This window comes from Hippoglossus stenolepis, chromosome 7, assembly GCF_022539355.2.
Source record: "Hippoglossus stenolepis isolate QCI-W04-F060 chromosome 7, HSTE1.2, whole genome shotgun sequence".
Lineage (NCBI taxonomy): Eukaryota > Metazoa > Chordata > Actinopteri > Pleuronectiformes > Pleuronectidae > Hippoglossus > Hippoglossus stenolepis.
In genome coordinates, this window is record NC_061489.1 from 19,249,847 (window position 1) to 19,274,661 (window position 24,815).

The window sequence follows — 24,815 nt, forward strand, 5'->3', positions numbered from 1 at the left end:
TATCTATCTATCTATCTATCTATCTATCCTTATCTATCTATCTATCTATCTATTAACAACAGCAAGAATAAATGAGGTAAGTACTTACAAAACCTTTTTGAATTCTATGGTTGTTGTGCATTAATCCCTCTGTCTTGGGTTTGCTCTTATGATTAAAGAAATGAGGGATGAGCACACAGACAAAATGTCTGGGATTACATGTTAATTTCCAACCAAAGAATATTGTGTGTTTAAAGATTTTAAACCTGACAGTGAAGGCCGCATGTGTCCTCTTGTTCAATCTTCAATGTGCTGCTCCATGAAAATCTCATGGCTCGCGAACGCACTGTGTTATTCTGACACTTGGTGGCGCTCTATGCTCACAACTTTGACTTTATTCTCCCAAACCATGACAAGTATCTACAAATCTGTGCAACACACAAACAGCACTTTAGACACATTGAAAACACATTGAAAACAGCAGTTTAGACACATTAAAAACACATTTAAAACATATTTTTTAACACATTGAAAACATATTTTTTAACACATTGAAAACATATTTTAAACACATTGAAAACACATTTAAAACACATTTGAAACACATTTGAAAACACATTAAAAACATCAGTTTAAACACATTTGAAAACACATTTAAAACATATTTTTTAACACATTGAAAACATATTTTAAACACATTGAAAACAGCAGTTTAAACCCATTTGAAACCCATTGAAAAGGCTGCACATTAAACCTCAGTGATTTGACTGGATGAGACATTAAACCTCTCTGCTCTCTGTGATGAGCTGATCCAACATGGACGCTCCTGGTTCCACATGCTTTCTCCTCTCAGGGAGGTTTTGACATGGAATTTGTTTCCATTCCTCATATTTGCTGTGAAATTTTACAAAGCTGCAACTAAACAGGATTTATTTGAAATACCAAACTCATTTAGAAGCTGATATTCGCTCACAGTGTGAAGCTAGTGAGGAATATTAACGTTAACTTCTACTGTAGCTTATTGTTCTGAAAATATACCATGAATTTTATCATAGAGGAAAGTAGGAGATCAAACCTAAATGAATTAAACTAACATGTAAAACTTGAGCACGCAAATGAACCAAAATGGCCGTTTGACTAAAGCCTGGTACTTTAAGGTAGAGGGACGTTACGTAAAGTATCGTTACAATACATTGAATAGAGTAACGACGAGTAACGGTATTTTCCTGAGTATGTTTGTGACATGCGCACATGCGACCGACGGCGGCGGCAGCAGCAGCAGCACAGACCCTCTGTCAGACACCGACACACCGTGAGCACTGACACCGAGAGGCGGACCAACAGCCGCGGGGATGTGAGTGAGACGGACCCGCGGGCTCAGCTGGACGCGGTGGAGCTTGTGCTGTGCGAGAATGAAAGTCAACGCACCATCAAAGGATCAAAGGAAACCTGACCAGGAATATCCCGCGTTAAATCGTCATTACTGCTTAAATTATTGATTTTTTTATTTTTATTTTATTAATTTGGTGGACGGTGGATTAAGCATCATGCCTCCAGCCCAGAGCCTCCAATCCAGCGGACTGTCCCTGTCAGAAACAAGCATGGGTAGGTGTGTGCAAGGTCAACGAGGCTGCAGCAGGTTTGACCAACAACACGACTCGTGTTTACACTGCGGAGCTTCCACCGATCACCTCCTTTAAAAAAAAAATATTTTAAAAGCTGCAGCACACCGAGGGTCACATCTGCGACATTTCCTATCTGTGCTGGTTTTAAACATGCATCTTCTTCCCTCCTCCTCTGTCAAAACAAGACTAAAAACACATCACAGCCACCAGCAGCAGCAGCAGCAGCAGCACCGTGTGTTCCCTCCTGGCTCAGGCCGCAGCGCGTCACTGCAGGTGCGGCCACGCTGAGAGACACCGCAGCCTGAGTGCTCGGGCTCGGTCGTGAAATGAAACCGCTGAACGGATCCGTGCATGTGAGAGAGGGTCGGTGACTGTCTGTAGTAGAGTTCAGTGCAGCCTGACACAGGTCATTCTCACAGTTTTATAGTTGCACTCGTCTGTCGGTGGAAAATCACAGACCAGTCCACACGCTTTGTTGTTGTGGACCAGATGGTCAGTGGGAGTTTGATAATGGTTTCATTAGGATAAGTCTTCACATTTCAGCTCTTGCAAAAGGGAGATAACAATACTCAGCACAATATAGTTTGAATTGATAGCAATATAGCAAAAGTTCAATTTATAATGGTGATATAATGCACAGGGGTGAAGTAATACATAATACATACTCGATTTAATATGTTTTAGCTCCGATTTGTAGAACATTTTGCTGTTTGACATTCTCTACCCATAAAGAATAGTTAATAATCCTAATAATCTCTTATTTATTTTTATAAAATTTTGACCATATCACCCAGCTGTACTGTAAAGGTATTTAAAAGGTTACAGTGGTTACACACCTTTTTCTACTTTGAAATAGGCAGTAACATTAGTTATAAAAATCATTTTGTACATGGAAATTGGCTGGAAATCCCCACTACTATTGTTCCAGACCCTTGAGTTTATATAAAAACTATGTGATGTACTGGAATAAGTTATTTTTTCAACCCTTTCCCGTTGCTTATCCAGGTCCAGGTCAGGTTTAAAGGTAGTTATTGCAATGTACAGCTGCAGGACAGAAATATGAAAAGTCACTGACAAGTCAAAGTGCATGACAAGTTCATACACTTTGTAAAAGGCCTCATCGCCTTCACTGTTTTATTCAAAGTGTCTTATAGAGTCTTAGATTTATAGTGAAACCTGCAGACACTGTTTTTCAGAGCATCACTGAAAGTCAGCTGATTTTACTCCAGCAGAGAGGGAGTGGTTCGTGCTGAAGAAGCTGATTGCATGTGATCCTCTGTTACATGGAGTTAAACTACTCTGTACTTTTACTACTACATGAGTCGTATGTACTGTAAGTAAAGAAAAAAACAGCTTGTACATGTGTCTGTAAACGTCTGACTCCTAAAATCTTAATGTTTTCAAAGGAAGACGCACAAAAACTGATCAAACTGTGCAAGACTCTGAGTCACAGTTTTATTTTCCTGCAGAAATCCTGCACGTCAGAACCAGGAGATAATGATACATTCAAATTTATCTACACTGTTTTTAATGAGAACCTGACGATCGTATAATAAATCACAGTGTGAAAACAATTGTCATTAAACATACGATACAATCAACACAATCCCAGAGGAAATTTAGTCTCATCACAGTATAATTGTTGTGGATGAGATAATACAACCTCCAGCCTTAGAGTGGTTGTTTCCTCAGATTATAGTAATAAATACTAGACTGTTATTCCCTGCTGAATTACAAAAGGAGAACAAAAGAAGAGCACGTTCTGTTATTGATCTTCATGTTGGAGCATCAGTATTCAGTCGTAGTTAAATCTGTCTGTGGCCTCCAACTCCACGTATCCACAGATTGATAAAAACAGAACAAAAGGGTGACTCGGCGGATTTGACTCCATAATAAACATCGTTGATTTTCTCTCACAGAATAAATTGACGTGATTGTTTCTGTCACACGACCAGAGGCAGGTGAGACCTTCTCCATCACAGTGTGCTCCGGGATCAGGCTGCTGCTGAAACAAACATCAGGATGATAGTTAAGACTGCAGCTGGCCACTCCCTCCAGTCTCTCTCTTCAATTTTTAAAGTTTGACGTCACCAGAAGCCTCAGAATATCTGATATGACTCTGATGCAGACGCTTGTCTCTCTTCAAGAAAACAACCTCTGGGAGGAGATTCAGACAAATCTGTTTTTGTTCATATCTTTGATATTATTCACGGTTTTATTTCTGAACTAAAAACCCTCACTGGTTTTAGCTTATACACACATTCTTCCGACCAGAGAAAACGGATTCATGAGAAATCACTGTAACTCCTTAATGTTTCAGGCCATTGAGTTCAAATGGATACCAGATATGTGGCATGCAAAGAAAAACACGCTGGAAGGAGGAGAAATCTTTGCCAACTAATGAACTAACTAGATCTGTTTCTATTGTGGACTAAATCTAGAGTCCTTGTTCTGTGCAAAAAGTAGTTTGAAGATAATAAGAGTCAGTGAAGTGGATTTATTCCAAAGTGACATCTTTTGAGTGTGAAATCACCTGTTGCTAAAGTCTTATTGAGCTGTAGAGGTGGTAACTTTGTAACTTTCTATGTAGACAGACATGCGGTGCATCTTAGAAGCACAATGCTTTATGAAACCCTGCTTTTAGACACTTTGAGGGATAAAGCTACTGATGGTCAAAGGGACAGAGACTCTCCAGACATGAGTCTCTTTAACTCCTTCCCATTACATCAGCAGCCTCGTCTTTCTAATTTCACTTTGCCACTCACGTCTCAGTGTGATGTTCACTGATCTGCTCTCTTCCAGGCTCCTTTAAGAGGAGAAAGAGGAAATCCATAATAGTGACGGCGATGCTGCTAATCGTTTCTGTGCTCATCCTCGTCTTTGGCATAGCAGCGACGACCAGGACGCAGAACATCACAGTGGGCGGCTACTACCCAGGAGTCATTGTGAGTTCACACCTTCACTGCATCAGCAGCAGCAGCAGCAGGCCTGTTCACATCAGAATTCATTATGAGTGAAGAGTGTGTTTGTAGTGAGCTCTTCCTGCTCCTCGACTCTGATAAAGTTAATTACTGAAATGTCTCTTAGGGGTGAACTTCCCCCACATTCATTATTCAGCATCACTGTCATTAGAGGCTGAGTGAGGTAAAGCATCTCAGTCCATAAGTGTGTTTTCTTCACAGTACTCGGCTTTTAACGCTGTGCTTCACATAAAGAGCTGCCAGGAAGGCAGCCAATGATGAAGAGGCCTCCTACAACTTCAGCCTCAAACTCATCACATTAATAGTTCAAATAATTAGATCATGACGGCATTAGATAAGAAATCATATTCACTTAGAAAGTGCACCGTTAGATTGAGAGAAACTTTCCTCGAATCACAAGTGAAATAGTTGCAAACATGTTTTACACACTTGAAATTGAAATGAAATTAAAGCAGTAAAGTCAAATTGATAAATGCTCTGACATCTATCTTCTCTCTCCTCAGCTGGGCTTTGGCTCTTTTCTGGGAATTATCGGCGCTCATTTGATAGAGAACAAGAGGCAGATGGTAAGAGTATTTATATTACCTCAGTGCTCTGTGTCTCCTTGTCTCACACAACTATTATTATTAAAATGTGCGTGAGTGAGAGTTACCCTTACACAGCATGAAGCTTGATTATGTCGTAAATATGACACTATGAACAGCATACGTGACCCAGACTGCGAGTCCCAGTTGTCCTGATGAGGTTTCATGTTGTGTATCAGGGCAAGTGTCCCGGGCTGCAGGGGGAGACACAGTCAGAAATAGAAATGGGGTGTAAGTGGAGGAGGACTGATGTCCACAGTGGAATGTGGAGAAGGAAACTGCAGTGGAGCAGGCGGCGAGCTGCAGCGAGGAGCCGGGCAGGGACTGTCAGGGCTGGAATGAAGAATGAGTTTGTATCATGACACCTTTTCCTATAACGCAGCAGAGTTTGGATGCCTGGAGCAGCAGGGAGTCAATGTGTGACAGTGACACGAGTGACTGAGCTGTGGCACGTTACACAACCTCTCATAATGCTGTTCCTCATAAATGTTAATGACTTCTTGATATTTGTGAATTAGGGGAATGTTTTTTATTTATCAGGAGAGCTTAAATAATTAGTTGATCAACAGAAAAATAATCTGCAACTATTTAAATATAATTGCCTATAGTTGAGTTTGGGTTCTAATTTACCTACAAGTCACCAAACTCTTGCATACAACTGTATTTGGATTTTGGCCTCTTTGGTCCAAACCATAAAGTTTCTCCCGTTGTACAAAATTAAAGCAAAAATAGCTCAGATACGGGCGCCGCCATCTTGCAATCTTGACGTAATTTGGAGCCGGAGTCTGCGCAGAAGTGATCGTGGTCCGCCGACATATGGGCTCGACCAAACGTGGTTCACTTCTTGCACTCAGATATTTTGAACCAAGTGCAGGAAGAAAAAAATCCAAGAGCAGAGGAGAAATCCGAGAGCAGCAGGAAATCTGTCCCAGCAACAAAATATCTGAGTGTAAGCGAGCGCACAGTTGAGTTTAAGCACAAGAACAGCAAAACCAAGCACGCGCTGTTTGAGTGTGAGTGCAGCATTTTTGGTGTGAAAGTGTTACAAAAGGTCGATCCCTTGAATAAAAATAGGGGGAAAAAACTGAGAAACACAAACACAGAAATCTCTCAATTGAAATCATTTTCTCAGTTTATGGAGGACCGTTTCGTTCAGAGGACGAATCACACTGAGAAAATAAATAAGTCGGCGCCTTTAAGAACGATGATCCGAGCTATAACGGCCAGCTTGCCTTGTTGAAAACTCTCTGGTTCTGGATGTTTTCACGTTAGCAACCGCGGAGACGTTGGCCTAAGTTGCCGTTGTGCCGTAACTCGCAGTTGAATCTGTTTGCATCAGTAGCACTGCCTCCCCCCTCCCCTGCGAGCTGGGGGGTGGCTGCAAACAGGGTGGGGTGATGTGTAATTGAATACATGCTGTCTTTCATTGAGTAGTGAAAGTGCCCATAAAGGGGCCGGGCACCGTGCCAGCCCTGAACACCACTGGAGCTGGGTGACAACCACAGCGCTCCGACACTGTTCGTCCTTTACCAGGCCCACGACCCCCTGCTGCTCCCTCCTCCCATTCACCGGAGTCATTCTCAGGATGATGCACATTAGTGTTGCATATGTAACCCATTACAACAGTGGTGAGAGCGAGCAGTGAGCAGCTGCAAATCGTATTCATAGTCTTATAAAATCATTATTATGACGATGAAGAGTGACGCTGATGCTCTGCTTTCTTTCACAGTTGGTGGCATCAATCGTCTTCATCAGTTTCGGAGTGGTGGCCGCCTTCTGCTGCGCTATTGTTGATGGAGTGTTTGCTGCGAGGCACATTGTGAGTATCACCCGAAGCTTCCACTTATTCAACTAAACTCATAAATTATGGATATGCATAACACTCCGACTTATATCAAGCTTATCAATCAATGCCACCCAGATTAAATCTTAATACACTGCATTACACATGTAGTTTAACATATGCCGAGCTCCTGACTGACCGTCGCAGCTGCCGCACCCTTATATATTTTGTGGTACAGGGAGATTATTTTCCATGACGCAATGTACATCAAATACTAAATAACCGCTAATGCACTCTTAAAAGAATTATGCCAAAATGAATTAGGGCTGGGTGGAAAGGCAGAGCAGCAGCATTTGCAGATTTCCATTTGCCAGCGAAATGGAAAATGGGAGATTTTCCTCTCAAACCATTTTTCAAACACTAAACTACAAGGTTGAAAGAAAGAGAAATACGAAATGTAATATGATGCAGAGACACAGAAGTTGGCTGTTGGTTAACATTGTTATTTTAGAAATTATCTTCCAAACTAAATCACGTTTTAAGTTTTAAAGGTCCAGTGTGTAAGATTTAGGTGAAAGGGATCTATTGGCAGAAAATAAATATAAAATAATCCTTATGATGTTTTCACTAGTGTGTTTCATCTAAAGTGTGTGAATTGTTGTTTTCTTTACCCTTGAATTGGTCCTTTAAATTAAAATACTTTTTATTTACAAAGGGAGCGAGTAGCCCAAACTGGACAAACTAAACCTTTTGAGTATTTATGACAACTGAAGGTTTCCACAGCTTCTCTTTCATATCTGGAAGGGGAGGGTGAGGTGAGGGGTATTCAGCTGCAACATGCAACTTCACCACTAGATGTCACTAGATTCTACACACTGAACCTTTATTGAGCCAGAATTAAATGAGCCTTTCTTGGTTTAAATAACTGCGTGTACATGAAACACAGGGATGCGAATTTAGTGTATATTAATCACCATTGTGAATTTGGCTGTTACTTAAGATATATTTAACTTAATTAAACTTTCTCATCCCAACGATCTACAATGGGTTGCGAGGGGCTAGAGCCAATCCTAGCTGACACCGGTTGAGAAGCAGGGTAAACACACAACAGGATGCCAGCGAATCACAGGGTTGAGTTTACTAACGTTTCAACTACAACGATAAAAAAAATATGAACTGATTGTCAGGGATTTAAATCCCTCTGGAGAAAATACAGGTACTTTGACGTACCACCACTACAGGAGCCGTTTGAACTCACTGCACTGCGCTTGTATGCCTCCACCAAGCAATGCAGTTTCCAGACTTTGGTATGAGGTCACCGTGAACTTCGACCTCTGACAACTGAAATGTAATCGAGTCCAAGTGACAGCTGGTCAAAATTTACAGAAATTCCCTAAAGGCAGGCGCTCAAGAGGCCAAAAACATGTTTTGTGTGGCCACCCTGACCTTTGAACACACAAATTGAATCAATTGATCAGTGAGTCTACGTAAATAATTTGAAGAAAACAATATGCCTCCGTCCACTTAAAAAAATAAAAAAATAAAAATAATGATATCAATATTAGGATTTCATGTCAGTACTCGCCCTCTGGGTTGGGATCCATAATTTAACACTGGTCCAAAGTGTCTGCATCCAGTCAAAAGCTCCTCATTCACAAGTTAAGGTGGAAGCACATTCCATTACTAATGTCCATTAATCATTCAGCATGGATCCAGTAAACATAAGTGGACTATTAATGAACTCTTCAGAGAGACATAAAACTGATTCATTGTGGTTCATTGTCCTGCAGGACCTCAGGCCTCTGTACGCTGGTCGCTGTGATTATCACTCCAGTGAGACGGAGTCTGATCGGGACGTAAGAGACACATTTTTTCTCACTTGCATCAGTTCCTCCTCAGTGAGTTTTGCCAGCAGTGCATTCTGGGTGAAGGGACTGTAAATTCATTTCTGACCTTCAGGTGCCGTGTCAGACGTCGGCGCGCACGTCCTGCAACCTGCGCGTGAGGAGCAACACCTGCTACTGCTGCGACCTCTACCACTGCGGAAAGTGAGTATGCTGAGAAAAATAAATCCTCTGACTCAGTGTCTTCTTGCTTTGGCTGTGTTGCTGTGACTGTTTGGATTTGTTCTGCTCTCCCTGTTTTTTTGCATTGCAGCGTTGATTGTACAACAGCACAAGAATGTTTGTTTTTCTTTTAACCTTTGTTTCAGAGAACATCCTCTTATGGGACTTCAGAATAAAGATGTTTTGAAAAAGTTTAGGAAATCATCCATGATTTGGAAGTAGGTCCCATTTTTCTAGACCCATACCAGCCATTTATTTTTGATAAGTGACATCACAGTGTTTAAATGTACGCCATGATGCCATTTCCTCTGCTTATCCTCATTGTGACTGATCAGACATTAATCCATGTCCTCGTCTTTGTCTTCCAACTCTATCATTATTACTTAACGGCTTCTCCTCTCACATTGACACTGAAACCAGCTGAACTTTAACAACCATAAATCAAAACCTGTCTTATGTCTTCCATTGTGTGCTGAATACAAATGCTCAGAGCCTGCTTCACGTAGCTGCATTTTTAGATAACCGCTGCCAGTGACTTTTGTGGCTTGACTATAGGCTGTCTCCCTCTCTGTCCCACCCACTGGGCTAGCCGTGTTGAGGTGATTGGAGGCTACCATGAGTACACAGATGTGAAGAGCTGCCAGGACGTTGTGCACCTCTATCACCTGCTGTGGTCGGCCACCATCCTCAACATCGTGGCCCTGTTCCTGGGCATCATCACTGCTGCAGTACTGGGAGGCTTCAAGGACATGGTATGTGAAGTGATGGATATCCTCACCGACAAACACGGCAGAACGTCCTGGGTTCAATGTTACCAAATGTGTCTAAGGTTGTTTGATGTTAAAGACATTTGTTGATCCATTTATCAGGATTGGCTGATATGGATTAACACAGTTCTACATGTAAAGTTTTGTGGATTAAATAATGATCTTTACCTCTTTGTCAGATTCCATCTACGGACTCAGAAAGCTCATCTGAACCAGAGGCCATCGCAGCTCCGGTCCGCTCAGAACCTCCTCCACCCACTACCACCACTCTCAACTCCTACTACAACACTGCCCCCTGCCTGCCGCCTTACACCGCCTACGACCTGCAGGTACAGTGGCCAAAAGTCATCGTCATCCTATTTAAATCCAATAGATCCTGGGTTTTATCTTGGATCTGCACCAAATTGCACATATCTGATGTTTGTGGGTGAAAATGTGAAAAGAAAACCCACCCTATCTCGCAATTTCTCAGTTAATATCAGGAGACACACACTCAAGCTGATTGACTGACTATTTATCAGCATTTATATCTTATTCTGTAACCAATCTGTGTCCTTCTAATCTGTGTTGTTCGTTTCCTCCAGGGCTCCTACACGTTCCCCGACTCCTCCGGCCTGTCAGACGACTCCCAGTCCGGAGCCAGCCACCTGTGGCCCACTATGGTCCCTCCACGCTACTCCCCTCCTCACAACCATCCTGATGAGAAGCCCCCGCCGTACAGCCCCTAAGATGGCTCCGGGCAAAGAAAAACCCCTGAAGGGTTATCAGCGTGTTGTTGGATGCTGAGTGAGTGGTTTGAAAGCACAACATGTCTGGGCTTTCCCTCACAATCGCTCAGAACTGCGGTGGAGGAAAGGTGGTGAGGAGGACGATGGCCACAGAGCACACAAACTTTGGGTTCAGCCTAACACAAGGGGGCACGTGTGTGACTCCCAGGGCACCACTCACACTCTGGCCTGCACTGTTTGTGTGTATGTGTGCGTGTGTGTGTGTGTGTGTGTGTGTGTGTGTGTGTGTGCACATACACATCGAGAGCGAGACAACCAGTTCAAAGCCGGGACCGTTTACACATCTATCTGCCTTAATGCAAACAGACTTCCAGAGCTGCAGCACCTAGATGTTTTCTGTCAGAAAAACAAAACTTGTGCTTTACGTTCACCTCTGTTTATTACATTGTGTAAATGCTTCCTGCCTCAAGTGGTGCTGAAGGTCATCACTGCCTGCACTGTGAGGATCCGGACCGATTAGCACAACTACGACCTTCATGTGACCTGAATCAGCTAGAATTTAAATAAAAACTGGAGTGTTGTAGGCCCAAGCAGTCGTTCCTTTAGCGGTTGTTAGCGTCAGTGTGCATTATCAAAGGTAACGTCAGCAGTAACGGAGGTGTTACATGCTCAGAATAAAGAAATTAAGATGCTCCTGTAGCAGTTAGGTGCGCCAACAGATCACGATATCTATTTATCAACTCTTCAATTATTTTCAAGAATATTCTGATCAATGTGCAATGAAGAAACAAGCTATTCTACCTACAGTAGCCTAGTTGTCAATAAGAAAGTTAACAATTACACTCTGAACCCTATTTATTGTATGTTCCACTGAGCAGGTGAACGTACGTACGTACGTCTCTCTCTTTGTAAGTAGCACTAACGTCACATCGTCAGGCTGAAGTGTGTGTTTCTCTGTCAGGAATGATCACTGGTGAGGCCGAGGGTGAACAGTCAGTGCTGGACTCACTGACAGGAGGTGGGAGCTCATCAAGTCAGAAGTGTAAACTCGCTCCGTGTCCTTGAATCACTGCTTTTTATCATTTAAGTTTTAAAGAACACATTCTCTCTGGGGCCGATAAAGGTTCACTCAGTTCCTTTGTTTTTTGTCTTGCCATTAAAAAAGTTTTGTGTAACTCACATGGTGCCTTGATTTTTCCACTCACACCACTTTGGTCCACACTGAAATCTTTTTTTTTTGTTGGAGTTGCCATAAACTTGCGTGAAACGTATCCCACTGACTCTGGTGATCCTCTCGACTTTTGGAAACTGATGAACTATCGTAAAACTTTAAACTTCAGGAAAATGTCTGGAGTTCAGTGTAGAACACATGTTCCTGTCAGTATGTTAGCATTTAATCATTATTTAGCATTTAGCTCAAAGCTCCTTGTATGGGCATAGGTGTTAAATCATGTTCAACTAAATGAAAGACCCATCGTTGAAGCAACATTACCGTTCGCTTCAGGGACAGAAAATTGTAGTTTGCTCGTTTCCCTCAATGCAATATTCACATTTTGTCTAATTATATTAATCACGGAGCCTTTCTGGACACATTACAAGACAATCATGAAATTCAAGTAAAACAAATTTTCCCGCAGCAACGTTAAAATCAGAGAATATCAACAATCAGGTTTTTAGCTCATCATTTTCTAGAGCTGTACAAACAGGATTTTGTAGCATTTCTTTATTTACTTCATTCTTCAAGCTAAAACTAATGCATTCTAATCCAATAGTCCTACAAAAAGATGTATTTCATAAAAGTTAAAATGTCCAGTCTTTGTTATTTCAGAGGCTGCAGTGTCTCGGTATAACAGCTCAACTGCAGCACAGCCCACAGCCTCTAAATCGATCAGTTTAATTTTTAAAAACGGAACATTACAACCTTCTCGAAGGCACGATTCATCACAGGACAGTCTTATTAGACTGGAGTCAATTCAAACAACTGAAGGTGTACCTAATAAACTGGCACACAGTGTAATTTTCATTGTGACAGACACTGATTGTTAATGAGAATGTCACTCAGTAGAGCTGACACCTCTGGCAAGGCCCTAGAGTCCCCTTCAATTCAATCAGGCTGCAACAAATTTCACACTCATAGATATTAGTCTCTTAAATGTGCCGGATTTAAAAAATGAAGATGCATAATAACTGGGGAAACCTAAGATGTCGAAAAACACACTATCCTGCAATGTTAGAGGAAGTGAACATCCTGGATCCGCACCCTGATTCGTATCTAAGCCAAAATGAAATGGGTTCCTCCCAGACACACATCGTATCCTTGCAACAAGTTTCATGAAAAACAGTTGAGTTTGTTTCATGTTATCTTGTTCACAAACAAATCAACAGACAGAGATGAAAACCTAACCTCATTGACGGAGGTAATACATGTCACAACCCGCTGAATGAAACAGCTGATACTTACATGCCGGTAGAGCAACACAGTCATGTGAAAATAGTAATTAAAAATAATTTATTTACTGTCACATAATTCTCATTGCCAATGGACAGAAAAAGGGACATTCTGGAAAAATGCCAACAGACTCAAGTGTTAAAGAACAATTTCATTTTATCTACGCTATAAACCTAATAAATAAATCTGAAGCTGTAAAAAAAAAAAAAAAGTTAGCACAAATATATACTGTACATCACACACACCAATGTTAATTTGTAAAAAAAAAACAATCTGCATGGTTTTATTGAGCGACATGAAATTGAAGAGTTTCGCATGTTAGCACTACTTTCTCACTCATACTGACCGATCCCTACATTCTGACACAGTGTCAAAACAAAAGAATGAAAAAATTAAAACATCACACAAATAAAATTCCGCGTGTTACAACACTAAGTGCTATTTCCATGGACTGAAATAATCCAATCATCACATTTGAATGCAAAAATCTCCGGCCAACGTAACGTGGCCGGCAGAATTTGGCATCAAAATATAATATCTAACATAGGGGGAAAAAACATTGAAATAATAGGAAATAAAAATGTACAGGGTGCATCAAAATAAGAGTTTGACAAACAAAAGAATAAAACCTCATTATTCACCAACCACTGAAAAAGAACATTAAAAAAAGCATATTCCCTGCCACATGACCCAGATGTGGGATCGCAGACAATCACATAATGAAAGAATACATTTCAGATAATTTTCTCTCGAGCAGAATTTGGTCTCGAACATGGACCAGGAAGATTCAGTCCAGAAATTCCTCACATCTGTTAAAACTTACATCTGATCCTCGAAATTGAGCCAAGATTCTCAATCTGTTTACTGTTTACCGTCTGTTAACTGAATTGGCAAATGTGGGGAAAAAAGGCTCAAATAAACATAATTTAAATGTTTCATTTCTGTGCTGTTACAGATTTTGAGGCTATAATACTGTTTTAACCACACACGCTGATCCACTCCTATGTTTGTTTGCTAATGTCATTATCATTTACTCCAATGATACCGAAGATCAAGGCTATTACAAAAGCAGAATATGAAAAAAAGTACGGTCCCATTGAACTTCCATCAACTGCAACCATTTGCTCCTTTAACTGAAGCCGGCACCAGAAACTCAAGCATCCATTTCCTGTTCCTGTGAAATCGCAGAGGGACTCAAAGTTCAGCGTTCAGCTTTGATTAACTTTAACCGTGTGGATCTGCATCATCACTGTGTTTAGTTCAATAAAACTACACATTTTTGTTAAACGGAAATGTGGCCGAACCTTGCGTTCAATCTATTGAGAATTAACGAAGAAAATTGTTGACATGGAACCAAAGAGGACAAAGTGTGTGGGGCACCTAAAAGGCACAGGTAACAGAGCAGCATGTGCCGCTCAGTAGGTCTCTGGTATAACAAAGTCAAACTCTGTAGCTGCCTGTGGGGGGGTGTTGTTCACGGTCGACCCTGGTCGAGCGTGGGCGTCAGGCGGCATGTGTGCATTGGGCTCAACGAAGATGTCGTCCCAGTTCAACATCCTGCTCTGGGTTGAAGAGTGGACGTCTTCACTGCCGGTGGTTATGGAGTGCACGCTGCCGTCCTCGGAGATGCAGGGGACCCCCGGCCCCTCAGTCGCCCATGAGTACGGCTTCATCTGCACCGATTTGCACGGCAGCAGGCGGTACAAGTTGTTGTCTGTGTCGTCTTTCTCCTTCCTCCCGCTCGGGTCCTGGTTGTGGACATGCTTGCAGTGGGTGGACAGTAACTGGTAGTTCAGGAATGTTTCTTCGCACACCAAGCACTGGTACCTCCTCTCTCCTGTGTGGTGGATTTCGTGTTTAGTTCTGTACTCGGCCAAGGCAAAGACTTTGTTGCAGTAGCGACACGGGTACTTCTTTTCCCATGAGTGGGTGTTGAAGTGACGGCGGAGGCTCGTCAGACACACGTATGGCCGCTTGCAGATGATGCACACGAAGAAAGTCTTCCCATCCATGATCAGCTCGTAGTGATCCTCCAGCTCGGTTTTGCTCCTCTTGTTTGGGTTGGCCTTCGGGGACAACGGTACTTTATCAAGGGTTTTCAAAGGCGTTGCCATCAATGACCTCTTCACTTTACTGGCTTTAGAGCCTCCCTCCCCTGGATCCTCCTTCACTGGGACAATGTCATAAGTATTTTCTCCAATATTGGCATAAACTTTACAGCCTGAAGAAATGGAATCAATCTCTGTGGCTGTATTGAGTGTCACCGTCTTTTTTGCTGTTATTGCTGATTTGGGATTGTGAGCCTGAATAGCTGGACTTTCGAAAACATCTAACAGCCTTATTTTGGAATTCCCCTTCTGAGTTGAAGTAGAGACTTGTTTTTTGTGGACTCCCATGATGTCGCTGTTTTCGGAGGACTGGGCGGCACTGGAGGGCTCGGGGGTGACACTGCTTGGCCTGGCTGGTGTTGTGGGAGCACTTCCTGTGGAAACTCTAGCAGGGGAAGACAGGATATTGGAGCTGGAGTCTGGGCTGTGCAGAGGGCTGCTGTCCGGTAAACTGGGCTTAGTAGAACTGACACTGGGACTCTTAGCAGCTTGTGTTTTCGGGGAAGCTGTGGGTTTATCTTTATGTTTTGCAGCGGCATGATTGGATTCTTTATTTTTCACTGCTGCTACATTCTCTGCTTCGGCTTTTTCCACGTCAATTATCTCTCCAGAGTCGGCTTTCTGACTGGCTGCCTGAGCCTTTGTCTGCGAGACAAACATAACGTCGCCGTCCGAGTCCTCGTCGTTTTCTGCAGGTTTGCTCGTCTGATTGAATTCCTCTGCAGATATCGAGAAGGACTCCGTGATGATCGGCATCACCTCTGCAGGCGTCTCATTTTTGTTCTCTGGCTCTTTGGACAAACCAGGCAGCCCCTTCACGTGTGATAATGGCGACCCCAAGTTTGCGATAAACTTCACTCCCAGTATCTTTCCAGCATTTATAAGCTCCTCCAGCATGTCAGAGCGCACACGGACGATCTTGGAGCTGTACACGTAATTGAGAATCTCCTCAAAGATTTCCGCTCTGATGAAGTTCAACTCGATCACTTGTCCGGCTACAGTGAAGAGCTGGTGGAAGTACGTGCTCGAGGCCGACAGGATTGTTTTGTGAGCCCTGAATTTCTTGTCCTGGATGATGATGGTGACGTCACAAAATAATCCATGATTTCTCTGCTCATTCATGGACTTGAGCACAGTCGCTGAGTACTGTGTGTCCGTCGCAGAGATCAGCTTTAGACTTGGCATGTCTGAAGAGAGAAGAAAAACAAAAGACGACAGATTCACTCCTGTAAATGTACAGAAAATGTTACACGCACTACTCGGACATACAGAATAAAACTAAGAGCTTAAACAAAATCTGCAGTTAAAGAGTTGGCTCAATCTATTGTTTGTTTACAAACTGTAAACTCAAAACACCTCTGCCTTAGTTTCTACTTTAACATACTTGTCAGAACTTAGGAGTCAACCTACAATCACATTCGTTAGGTTTAATTATGGAAACCAGACTAAAACCAGTGCAGCCCAACACAGTTGTCCTACAGTAAACCTGCCATTGAGAATGTTATGATGTTCAGCTTGTGTTGAAACTGCTTGACAGGGGTGTTGATTCAACTGCCTGATGGTTTGGGACGATGTGGAACTGTCCTGCATTACAACTACATGCACTTGTTGCTCAGCACATCCACATTGATGAAGATGGATAGAAAATATAATAAGTGAATAATGATAGTTGAATCTGACACAATGCAGAGCTGCTAGATTTGACCACAACAGCCTCTTCTAACTGTGCCACATGAACCGGCTTCTGTTCAGCTGCAGCTAGAAACTCAATGTTATTAGAAAAATGGTTTTAAATTCTCTAACAAGATCTCAAGAACAAGACGAGAGCACGAAGGAACAAATGTCATCAATGGGCGTTGTGAGAATCAGGAAACCAAAACAATAACGTTACTGACGTTAGCCAAATGCTAGTTAGCCACACACTTACAGCAACTGGCCGGATTATTAGACTCACGTGACATCGCACAGACAGAGAACAACGCGCGTGAGCCTGTAATGAGGAGTTTATCTACTTTGAGGAGCCATAACAACAACAACACCGCAGTTAGCAGGCTAACAAAAGGAGGCGCTAGCTGCTCCACTCTTCCCCTTCGCAGAAGCGGCACAGCGCGGCCTAGCTTCCTGTTAGCTACAGACACAGCACCGCAGAGAAACCATCACGTTTCCCCCGAAGCTCGTTCACTTGATCAAAATCTAATTTACCTGCAACCTGGATGTTTTGAGCCAAGACCGAGAGGAGCAGCCGCCACCAGCTGCAGATGGAAACTTATGTGGCTACAAACAAAAGCTAACAACAGACAGCCTCCTGCTGCTCCCCCGCTACCCGCTCAGCCACCAGGGGTCGCTGTGGTGCAGCATTGACGAGCACAATTTGAATTAAACAGCGTTATAATAAAACGATGTTGGGATACATATCATGTCAACATCCGGTTAGAGGAAAAACAACAATAACATTATTGTTGTTGACATAATATTTCAGTATAAACCTATTTATCTGTCAGCATCGAGATCACTACCGGTTCAACTTCACAACAATGATCTGCCTCTCAATTGTAAATACCTTCAAAATAAGAGCCCCCTACTCTCGCAACATAAGCACAGCAGAACAAGTAAAGAGGTTTTCAAAAGCTGCTAAATCTAATAAGAGTCTGATAAAGAATATTCATTTAAGAATGCCAGTTTCTGTGTGATCTTCAAATTGGTTTCTTTGAAACTGTTGCCTATTGTATGTTTGAGTATACGTTTAATTATTATTTATTATTATTTTTGTTGCTATTTTTGCTATTATTATAACTGTTATTATTATCGACAATTATGTACAAGCGGAACCAATGTGTATGACAAGCTTGCGAAGACCCGGAATGTATTCGGGGACGGACGTCCGCTTTGATTGCGTACCTCGGCTGAGAGAGGAAACATGAGTGCGGGTTGTTGTCTGTACTGAACTCGCTTTAAAACATAAATAAATACTCTTTACTTTGTTAAAGTCTCGGTCGGTCGGTCGGTCGCTATGCCTCATTCGGAGCGGTCGGGCTCTGACGGCGGCGGGGGGCCTCGCAGTCCTCGGGCCCGGAGACCGCGGACTCGCTCCCGCAGCCGGAACCGCGGCGACAGCCACGAACGGAGCCTGTCCCCGTACAGCTTCGGGCCCAAGCTCCCGAAGCCGCGGAACCGGGAGAGGGAGCGCGAGGAGGGGGAGCGTCGGTTCCGAGAGGCGAGAAACATCAAACGGATCCGCATAGGAAGCCGCAGCCGGTCCAGATCCAGAGAGCGACACAGCAGCACCATCCCCACCAACATCAACACCAGCACCAACAACAACCCCGGTTACAACAACCCCGGTTACAACAGCACCAGTTTCAACAACCCCAGTTACAACAACACCGGTTTCAACAACACCAGTTACAACAACACCAGCTACAACCACTGGTCCGAGCAGAGAGACGCTCCAGGGAAACATGGCAGCTTCAAGGATGATTATTACTACGAACAACACCGGGACGACGCTCAGAGACAGAGACAAGAGGCCTTTATCGCCAGGTAACATACACACATCCTCTCGGGCATCGGTTCATAATCAATCACTCCATCAATTCGGTTATTAAGTGTTAAACTTCAACTGAACTTATGGGATTCACAAAAGAAAAGTTGTACATTCTGAAGGACCAGAGGTGAGATCTAATGAAATCTACCGTGGACCCGTTGAAAGACGGGTTTATAATGATAGAAAACAGGGGAAATCTAACCCCAACCCTCCTGGTATTTTTCTCTCATAGTATATTTTTAAAATGTATATTATAACATTAGCCATAACCTGACTCCATCTGTTTGTCTGTGTGTTCCAGACGTCTGCAAGAGAGGGAGAGGATCGGGGAGTCAGGTTGTCCTGAAGTTTGGGGATATTCACCAAGAGTAAAAGAACCAGAGTAAGTCAATAATCTCTACCTACTGTGTTCACTGTATGAAACATGAGACTTGTTGGTTAAAATCTGTCATTTTCTTTGCAGTGATCATCTCTGTGTGTGTGCAGGAGCAGAAGGTTTAATTTATTTTTCTTATTTTGTTTCTTTCAGCTCTGATGAATTCACACCAGTTGAAGAGGACGAGAAAAACAGCAGCTCCGAGTCGAGCTCAGAAGGTAGAACCCGAGCGCTGTTTGAACATGAATAAGTTGCTGTGATATGCTGTATCGTTTGAATTTATAAGGTATTCCCTCTGCCATTAACAGGGGAGAAGAAGAAGAAAAAGAAGAAGAAGAAGAAATCCAAGAAAAAGAAGAACAAAAAGCACTCAGAGGACAGTGAGCTGGAATCAGAATCAGAGGGTAAGACATAAGCATCATTACGTGCATTTTAAGATAGCTCAATACAGTCGGTTTAATCAGATTTAAAAGCAGAGCTGATGTGTTTTTCTTCCAGAAGAAGAAATAAAGAAGAAGAAAAAGAAAAAGAAGAGCAAAAAGTAAGTGGCAGTATGCAGCAACATGCCTACTTCAGTCTCACAGAAACGGACATGACGATAAAATTACCTTCATTTTGTAACAGATCCAAGAAGTCCAAGAAGAAGAAGGAGAAGAAGATTCGTAAGGAGTTGAGCAACTCCAGCAACGAGGAGTCTAAGAAGGAGGAGGAGGAGGAGGCGGGAGAGGTGGGGGAGGTGGGGGAGCGGGAGGAGCGGGAGGAGGGGGAGGAAGATGATCCCAATGGAGTGTTGTGGGTGGAGAAAACCTGCATTGACGAGCATGTGGTCGGACCCGAAGCTCCGCTTACCCACTTGTCCCAGGACGACAGACCTTTGGAGTGAGTCTGCCTGACGGTCACTTTTGTTCTTGCATTTCTCACGTCATTACTGGTGCAGTTAGATTGAGTTGAGAAAGTCTCACTAAAAACCCTGCACCATGTTAGAAAAACTCCCACGATTCAGTTTGAAAGTCAACTTTGTTTGTGATGCTAAAAAGGAAAGTTTCTGCTGTGATGCTTTTGTTTGTCAGTGCAGCTTAGAGCAAAAAAAACATATATATATATATATATATATATATGTACTGTATATGTATATGTGGCTACAGGTAATGGTCATTTGTTCATGATCGATAAATCTTGTTAATATTGAAAGAAGCCGATCAAAGTTTCCCAGAGGCCACGGGGATGTAATTAATTTATGGACATTTTTGATGATTAATTTATCTTCGATCAACCAAACATTTAACAAGTAATTGCTTCAGGTTTATTTGTCATAGTGAAAAACAAAACAGATTTTATGTGATAAGATGATGGTTCCAGCCTCTGAAATAGGAATTTATTCCAGTTTTCTTTTCTACGATAGTAATATTTATTTTCTACATTTATGACTCTTTAGTTAAATGTATTCTACTCTTTTAACAAGTGCATGTTTCTCTTCCCTCCAGTTTCGGTCATGCGCTGTTGCCAGGTGAAGGTGCTGCCATGGCAGAGTATGTGAAAGCGGGCAAACGTATCCCGAGAAGAGGAGAGATCGGTCTCACCAGCGATGAGATTGCAAACTTCGAGAAGTCTGGTTACGTGATGAGCGGCAGCAGGTACACGAAGCGCAGAAGTCTGAATAAAAACTCTCACTTAAATCATTATACAATTTATACAGCAGCAATTCAGTGTTTCAGGGGTCAGTACAATGCAGTGATTCCTCTCATCAACATATATTGCAATCAAATCAATTTTCTATATTAAAGGGGACATAGCATGCCCATTTTACCACAAGTTGATATGGTTCCTTGGGGTCTTAATGAAATGTCTGTAACATACTTTGGTCAAAATACCACAAGGATCATATAAAACAGCACCCTGTTTACCCTGTATAAAACAGCCCTCCACAGAGTGACCTGTTTTGAGTGCCTGTTCCTTTAAATGCTAGTGAGCCAGCTCCCCCCTCCCCCCTCTCCCCCCATGATTTTAAACGATATAAATTACATATTTTATATGATATAAATTATCAAATATGCATCCCATACTTTGTATTCCCCTTCTGTTGTCCTGGAGTTTTAATTTTCCCAATCACATAATTAAATGTCCCCCTCTGCCCATCCACTACAAGCACACAAGCAGACAGACAGAGAGAGAAAGAGAGGTGGGGGGCTATGAAGACCATCATTTACCCCCGAACCCCGACATTCAACGGGTACAACAACAAGCGGAGAAAGCAGAATCGCGGGCTGACCTTATATATACAGTCTATGGGGCTGACCAGCGCGGAGAAATGCTCGTCCCGTGTGAACAGCCAGGCGGCTGCGCGCTTGAGAACGGCGCTGCGCTGCCTCGCAGCGGCGCTTCCGCGTCCGGTGTAAACCCGGCGTAACGAGTGGGGGGGCTCTGTGTGTTTGACCAGTGTTACAGTAGTGCTGAACACTGCGGAAGTCTTCCACACTGCTGGCTGTGTGGCGCTGACACAAATTCCAGCTCACGCATGGGAGAGCGAGCGGTCGCGCCCGAGCAACTGCTGCAGCCTCCCAGTCCCAACGATCCAGACAAATGCCACATGTGAGTGAATCGCGGGCTGACCAGCGGAGAAATGCTCGTCCCGTGTGAACAGCCAGGCGGCTGCCCGCTTGGGAACGGCGCTGCGTCCGGTGTAAACCCGGCGTAACGAGTGTGGGGGGACGGGGGGGACGGGGGATGAGGTGGGGGGTGGGCCAAGACCATGTAGGGAGACTTCCAGTGCCTTGTTACGACACAAAACCCAGGAAGCTCAATCGAGTCGCTCAAGCATGACGTTTCAGACTTAGAGGAACCATAACAAAACGCGCGAGTGTTTTTTTCCCAGAGTTTTTGGGTTGGTAGACATGCCAGATACCCACATTAACCTGTAGAAGCACTAACAAAGTGGAATTTGCATGCTATGTCCCCTTTAAATCACAGATGACTCCACTAAAATGCGGGTGATTGTTGTTATTATTATATAGGGACATGTTCAGTGGAAAAGGTCCCTAAATAATTAATAAAATAAAATAAAAGATATATGTTGCCAATGTAAATCAGACCAAAGAAGCATCCATCTGTTCTATATGTAACACTGACCTGTGACCCCCTCAGACATCGTCGTATGGAGGCTGTGCGTCTGAGAAAGGAGAACCAGATCTACAGTGCGGACGAGAAGAGAGCTCTGGCGTCTTTCAACCAGGAGGAGAGGAGGAAGAGGGAGAGCAAGATCCTGTCGAGCTTCAGGGAAATGGTTTACAGGAAGACCAAAGGCAAGGAGGACAAGTGAACGTCCACCATTTTCTCTCAGATTCCTCTTCTTTTTTAATCAAACACCTTCACCTTTTTATCCTGTGACTTCAGATGTCTATTTTTTAGAGGAAAATACATTTTGGTTTTTGGGGGAATGTACAGTGCGAGGGAGGATTGTAACTGTAAAGAAATGTGTAGTCGTAAAGGTTTTCAGTTGTATTATTTGTTTCCATCTTATTGATCTGCTGGATCTCGTCTTCCATGTCAGATGTTCAGCCATAAATTTCTTGTGTAAATTGTTTTCCAATATTAATAAATTTTCCCAGCGAAGTGATCTTGTTTTCAAATTTCTTTTAAATGTACTCGGGTGCAATTCTACTCTGCCATAATTTGTTTTATTGTAGTCTTCACTGACAGCAGTGGTTCTGAACTTGGTGTGGCTTGTGACCCAAGTCCCATTTTATTTTATGACGTCCTCAGGCATGAAGTATGTCATAATTTTTGAAAAGCAAAGAATTTGGGAAATGTCAGAATTTTTTTGCATTATTTAGCTTTTGTTTTCTTATCTTGTTTAGCATTCTCAGATTTATCTTTCAACTTCTTGAAGGCTCCTCAGTCTCAGGTTGTGAGCGACAGATTTAGAGGAAATGTTTTTATCTGAACTGTCTGATACTATAAAGATTTCTGCTGGTTAATTGTCAGTATAGTTCACACAGTGGAGTAACTTGAGTTCTCCATCACTTTCACTGGTAAACAAAGTAGGTTTCATGTTCAACACCTGTTCATATTGTGGTATATTTTGGACATGGCAGTATTTTAGCAGGTTTGGCCTTTCAACTAAAGCTGAATGTGAGATAATTATGAAAAATCTCTCAACTTCTCAAAACCCAATGATGTCTTCAAATGTCTTGTTTTGTCTGACCAACAGTGAAAAGCTAGAAGATATTAAACACATAATTATATAAACCAAAAGTATTATTGGTACAGCTAGTGATTCATATTTGTAGAAGTTCTAGATATACTAATGCAGCTTGTGACATTTATCATGTATGATAACCAGGGTCCCAGACAGTACCACCTCTGTGACCAACGCTGTGACATCTACAATAAACCCCACTTGGTCTGTTTTTTAAATTCAACATATGACCCGAGAAGCCTGAAAAGATTTCCAGTATGGAACAGTTTAATTGATAACAGAAGACCAAAATAACAAACAGATGAATGTTAAATATAATCTTTTAATGTCATTCATCACACACATCGTCTTCATAGTCCAGGTCATCAGTGGATGTTCTCAAGTCCCTGTCGGGGAGAAAAGAAGAAATGGTTATCATACCTGCAGCCTCTCAAATATTACATCAGACAAATAAAACCAATTAAACCAGACTAAAGCATTTTTTTTGACTCAAGACAGCTTTTGGTGATAGTTATAAATTATACTTGTGTGAAAATCATGCTGCACAGACTGAGAATCCATCACAGGGAACATGTCAACAGCTTTAAAGACCCCACACAGGTATATTCACTGTGTGTAGTTACATTTCCGCCCATGACAGTCTTTGTGTCTGTGTTGTATGTTCACTCATTACCTTTTGATGTGTTTCAAATACACGTATCTATGTGCGTTCTTTGGGAAACACGACATGTATCCGCAGTGTTGTTGTGACACATGGACTCTCACCTTGGAGTCGTGGTACTGTCCTGATCCAGACACGCGCTTGTCTCTCTCCATCAGGCACCAGTGCCACGGAACCCGGGCGATCCTCTTCTCCTGCAGGGAAACACACGAGGAGGATTTAACAACAAAGTGGGTTCAAGGAGAAAAAGCACGAACAGCCCGACACATTAGCCACATTAGCATTAGCAGCCTCCTCCTCCTCCTCCTCTGTCCTCACCTTCCCCCCGTTGGTGAACTTGTGGATCTGAGCCGTGGCCACTCCGGGGAGGATGAGACAAACCGTCATGACGGCGAAGCCCGGCAGGATTTCATACCACATGATGTCAGAGACTCGCTGGTTCACTGACACCGACAGAAAAACCAACCTCCACCGTTTATTTTGCTAAGAGGCTAACAAAATGTCCACCGTTCACTTTAGGTGACCTGTGTTCCTCTTCCGGTGAGCAAGGAAATCATTTCCTGTCAGATGACTTCAAAATAAAAGCATCTGATGTTTGCTGATGCTTTTTCAATTTAGTTTAACACCGAGAGATTGAGACGATTTTTCTTATTAGTCAATAATATAATTAGTCAATATCAATAATCCTAATTATGAATATCGCATGCTTATTTTTGTGAAGTTTAAAGTCATATGTTTTCTCCTGAGAGAAGGTTGTGGTTTTATACTCTTCTATGTGGACTAACCAATGACAAACTGCAAAATATTTTATTTATCTGATCTGGATGAATTATGTGTCAACACTATGCTTGCACAAGTATTAAATAAATAACGATAAAAGGGACAGAAATTCTAAGTCTAATGCTACACAAATAAATACCATTTATAAGATACAAGATTCATTGTATATACTTTTGATGAAAAATATCC

At 42.5% G+C, this 24,815-nt stretch overlaps 4 protein-coding genes across 9 annotated transcripts; 2 read left to right on the top strand and 2 right to left on the bottom strand.

Moving 5' to 3' along the window:
* The first annotated feature begins 1,226 nt into the window (after positions 1–1,226).
* On the top strand, positions 1,227–11,692 carry tmem255a (transmembrane protein 255A). 5 transcript variants are annotated; one of them, XM_035160880.2, is made up of 10 exons: positions 1,227–1,588; positions 4,407–4,549; positions 5,089–5,151; positions 6,899–6,988; positions 8,743–8,808; positions 8,912–9,000; positions 9,165–9,236; positions 9,602–9,770; positions 9,965–10,114; positions 10,370–11,692. In XM_035160880.2, the coding sequence occupies exons 2-10, from the start codon at positions 4,451–4,453 to the stop codon at positions 10,511–10,513; spliced, it is 942 nt and encodes a 313-aa protein (XP_035016771.1). In that variant the 5' UTR covers positions 1,227–1,588; positions 4,407–4,450; the 3' UTR covers positions 10,514–11,692. The 5 variants fall into 5 exon arrangements, with proteins under 5 accessions (XP_035016771.1, XP_035016767.1, XP_035016768.1 ...); XM_035160876.2 differs by having other exon boundaries at positions 1,228–1,584; XM_035160877.2 differs by having other exon boundaries at positions 1,228–1,584; positions 9,608–9,770.
* A 1,315-nt stretch (positions 11,693–13,007) lies between these two features.
* On the bottom strand, positions 13,008–17,433 carry zbtb33 (zinc finger and BTB domain containing 33). The gene is made up of 2 exons (XM_035160875.2): positions 17,273–17,433; positions 13,008–16,257 (listed from the first exon to the last, which is right to left on the bottom strand). The coding sequence occupies exon 2, from the start codon at positions 16,253–16,255 to the stop codon at positions 14,378–14,380; it is 1,878 nt and encodes a 625-aa protein (XP_035016766.2). The 5' UTR covers positions 16,256–16,257; positions 17,273–17,433; the 3' UTR covers positions 13,008–14,377.
* Positions 17,434–17,916: 483 nt separating this feature from the next.
* On the top strand, positions 17,917–22,599 carry LOC118112570 (NFKB activating protein). 2 transcript variants are annotated; one of them, XM_035161972.2, is made up of 8 exons: positions 17,917–18,610; positions 18,916–18,996; positions 19,144–19,208; positions 19,299–19,394; positions 19,489–19,531; positions 19,615–19,869; positions 20,475–20,624; positions 22,132–22,599. In XM_035161972.2, exons 1-8 carry the CDS (start codon positions 18,081–18,083, stop codon positions 22,304–22,306), a joined length of 1,395 nt encoding a protein of 464 aa, XP_035017863.1. In that variant the 5' UTR covers positions 17,917–18,080; the 3' UTR covers positions 22,307–22,599. The 2 variants fall into 2 exon arrangements, with proteins under 2 accessions (XP_035017863.1, XP_035017864.1); XM_035161973.2 differs by having other exon boundaries at positions 19,492–19,531.
* An 831-nt stretch (positions 22,600–23,430) lies between these two features.
* ndufa1 (NADH:ubiquinone oxidoreductase subunit A1) lies at positions 23,431–24,394 on the bottom strand. Its single transcript, XM_035161974.1, has 3 exons — positions 24,165–24,394; positions 23,951–24,040; positions 23,431–23,571 (listed from the first exon to the last, which is right to left on the bottom strand). The coding sequence occupies exons 1-3, from the start codon at positions 24,264–24,266 to the stop codon at positions 23,551–23,553; spliced, it is 213 nt and encodes a 70-aa protein (XP_035017865.1). The 5' UTR covers positions 24,267–24,394; the 3' UTR covers positions 23,431–23,550.
* Between the last annotated feature and the right edge of the window lie 421 nt (positions 24,395–24,815).

Bases quoted from the DNA above. Each gene is read 5' to 3' on its own strand.
- tmem255a (XM_035160876.2), top strand. From the start codon at position 1,527: ATGCCTCCAGCCCAGAGCCTCCAATCCAGCGGACTGTCCCTGTCAGAA. The intron at 4,550-5,088 runs GTGAGTTCACAC...CTCTCTCCTCAG, and splicing joins GCTACTACCCAGGAGTCATT to CTGGGCTTTGGCTCTTTTCT. The intron at 10,115-10,369 runs GTACAGTGGCCA...CGTTTCCTCCAG, and splicing joins ACACCGCCTACGACCTGCAG to GGCTCCTACACGTTCCCCGA.
- zbtb33 (XM_035160875.2), bottom strand. From the start codon at position 16,255: ATGCCAAGTCTAAAGCTGATCTCTGCGACGGACACACAGTACTCAGCG.
- ndufa1 (XM_035161974.1), bottom strand. From the start codon at position 24,266: ATGTGGTATGAAATCCTGCCGGGCTTCGCCGTCATGACGGTTTGTCTC. The intron at 24,041-24,164 runs GTGAGGACAGAG...GTTTCCCTGCAG, and splicing joins AGTTCACCAACGGGGGGAAG to GAGAAGAGGATCGCCCGGGT. The intron at 23,572-23,950 runs GTGAGAGTCCAT...TCTCCCCGACAG, and splicing joins GACAGTACCACGACTCCAAG to GGACTTGAGAACATCCACTG.
- LOC118112570 (XM_035161972.2), top strand. From the start codon at position 18,081: ATGCCTCATTCGGAGCGGTCGGGCTCTGACGGCGGCGGGGGGCCTCGC. The intron at 18,997-19,143 runs GTAAGTCAATAA...TGTTTCTTTCAG, and splicing joins CCAAGAGTAAAAGAACCAGA to CTCTGATGAATTCACACCAG. The intron at 19,532-19,614 runs GTAAGTGGCAGT...ATTTTGTAACAG, and splicing joins AAGAAAAAGAAGAGCAAAAA to ATCCAAGAAGTCCAAGAAGA.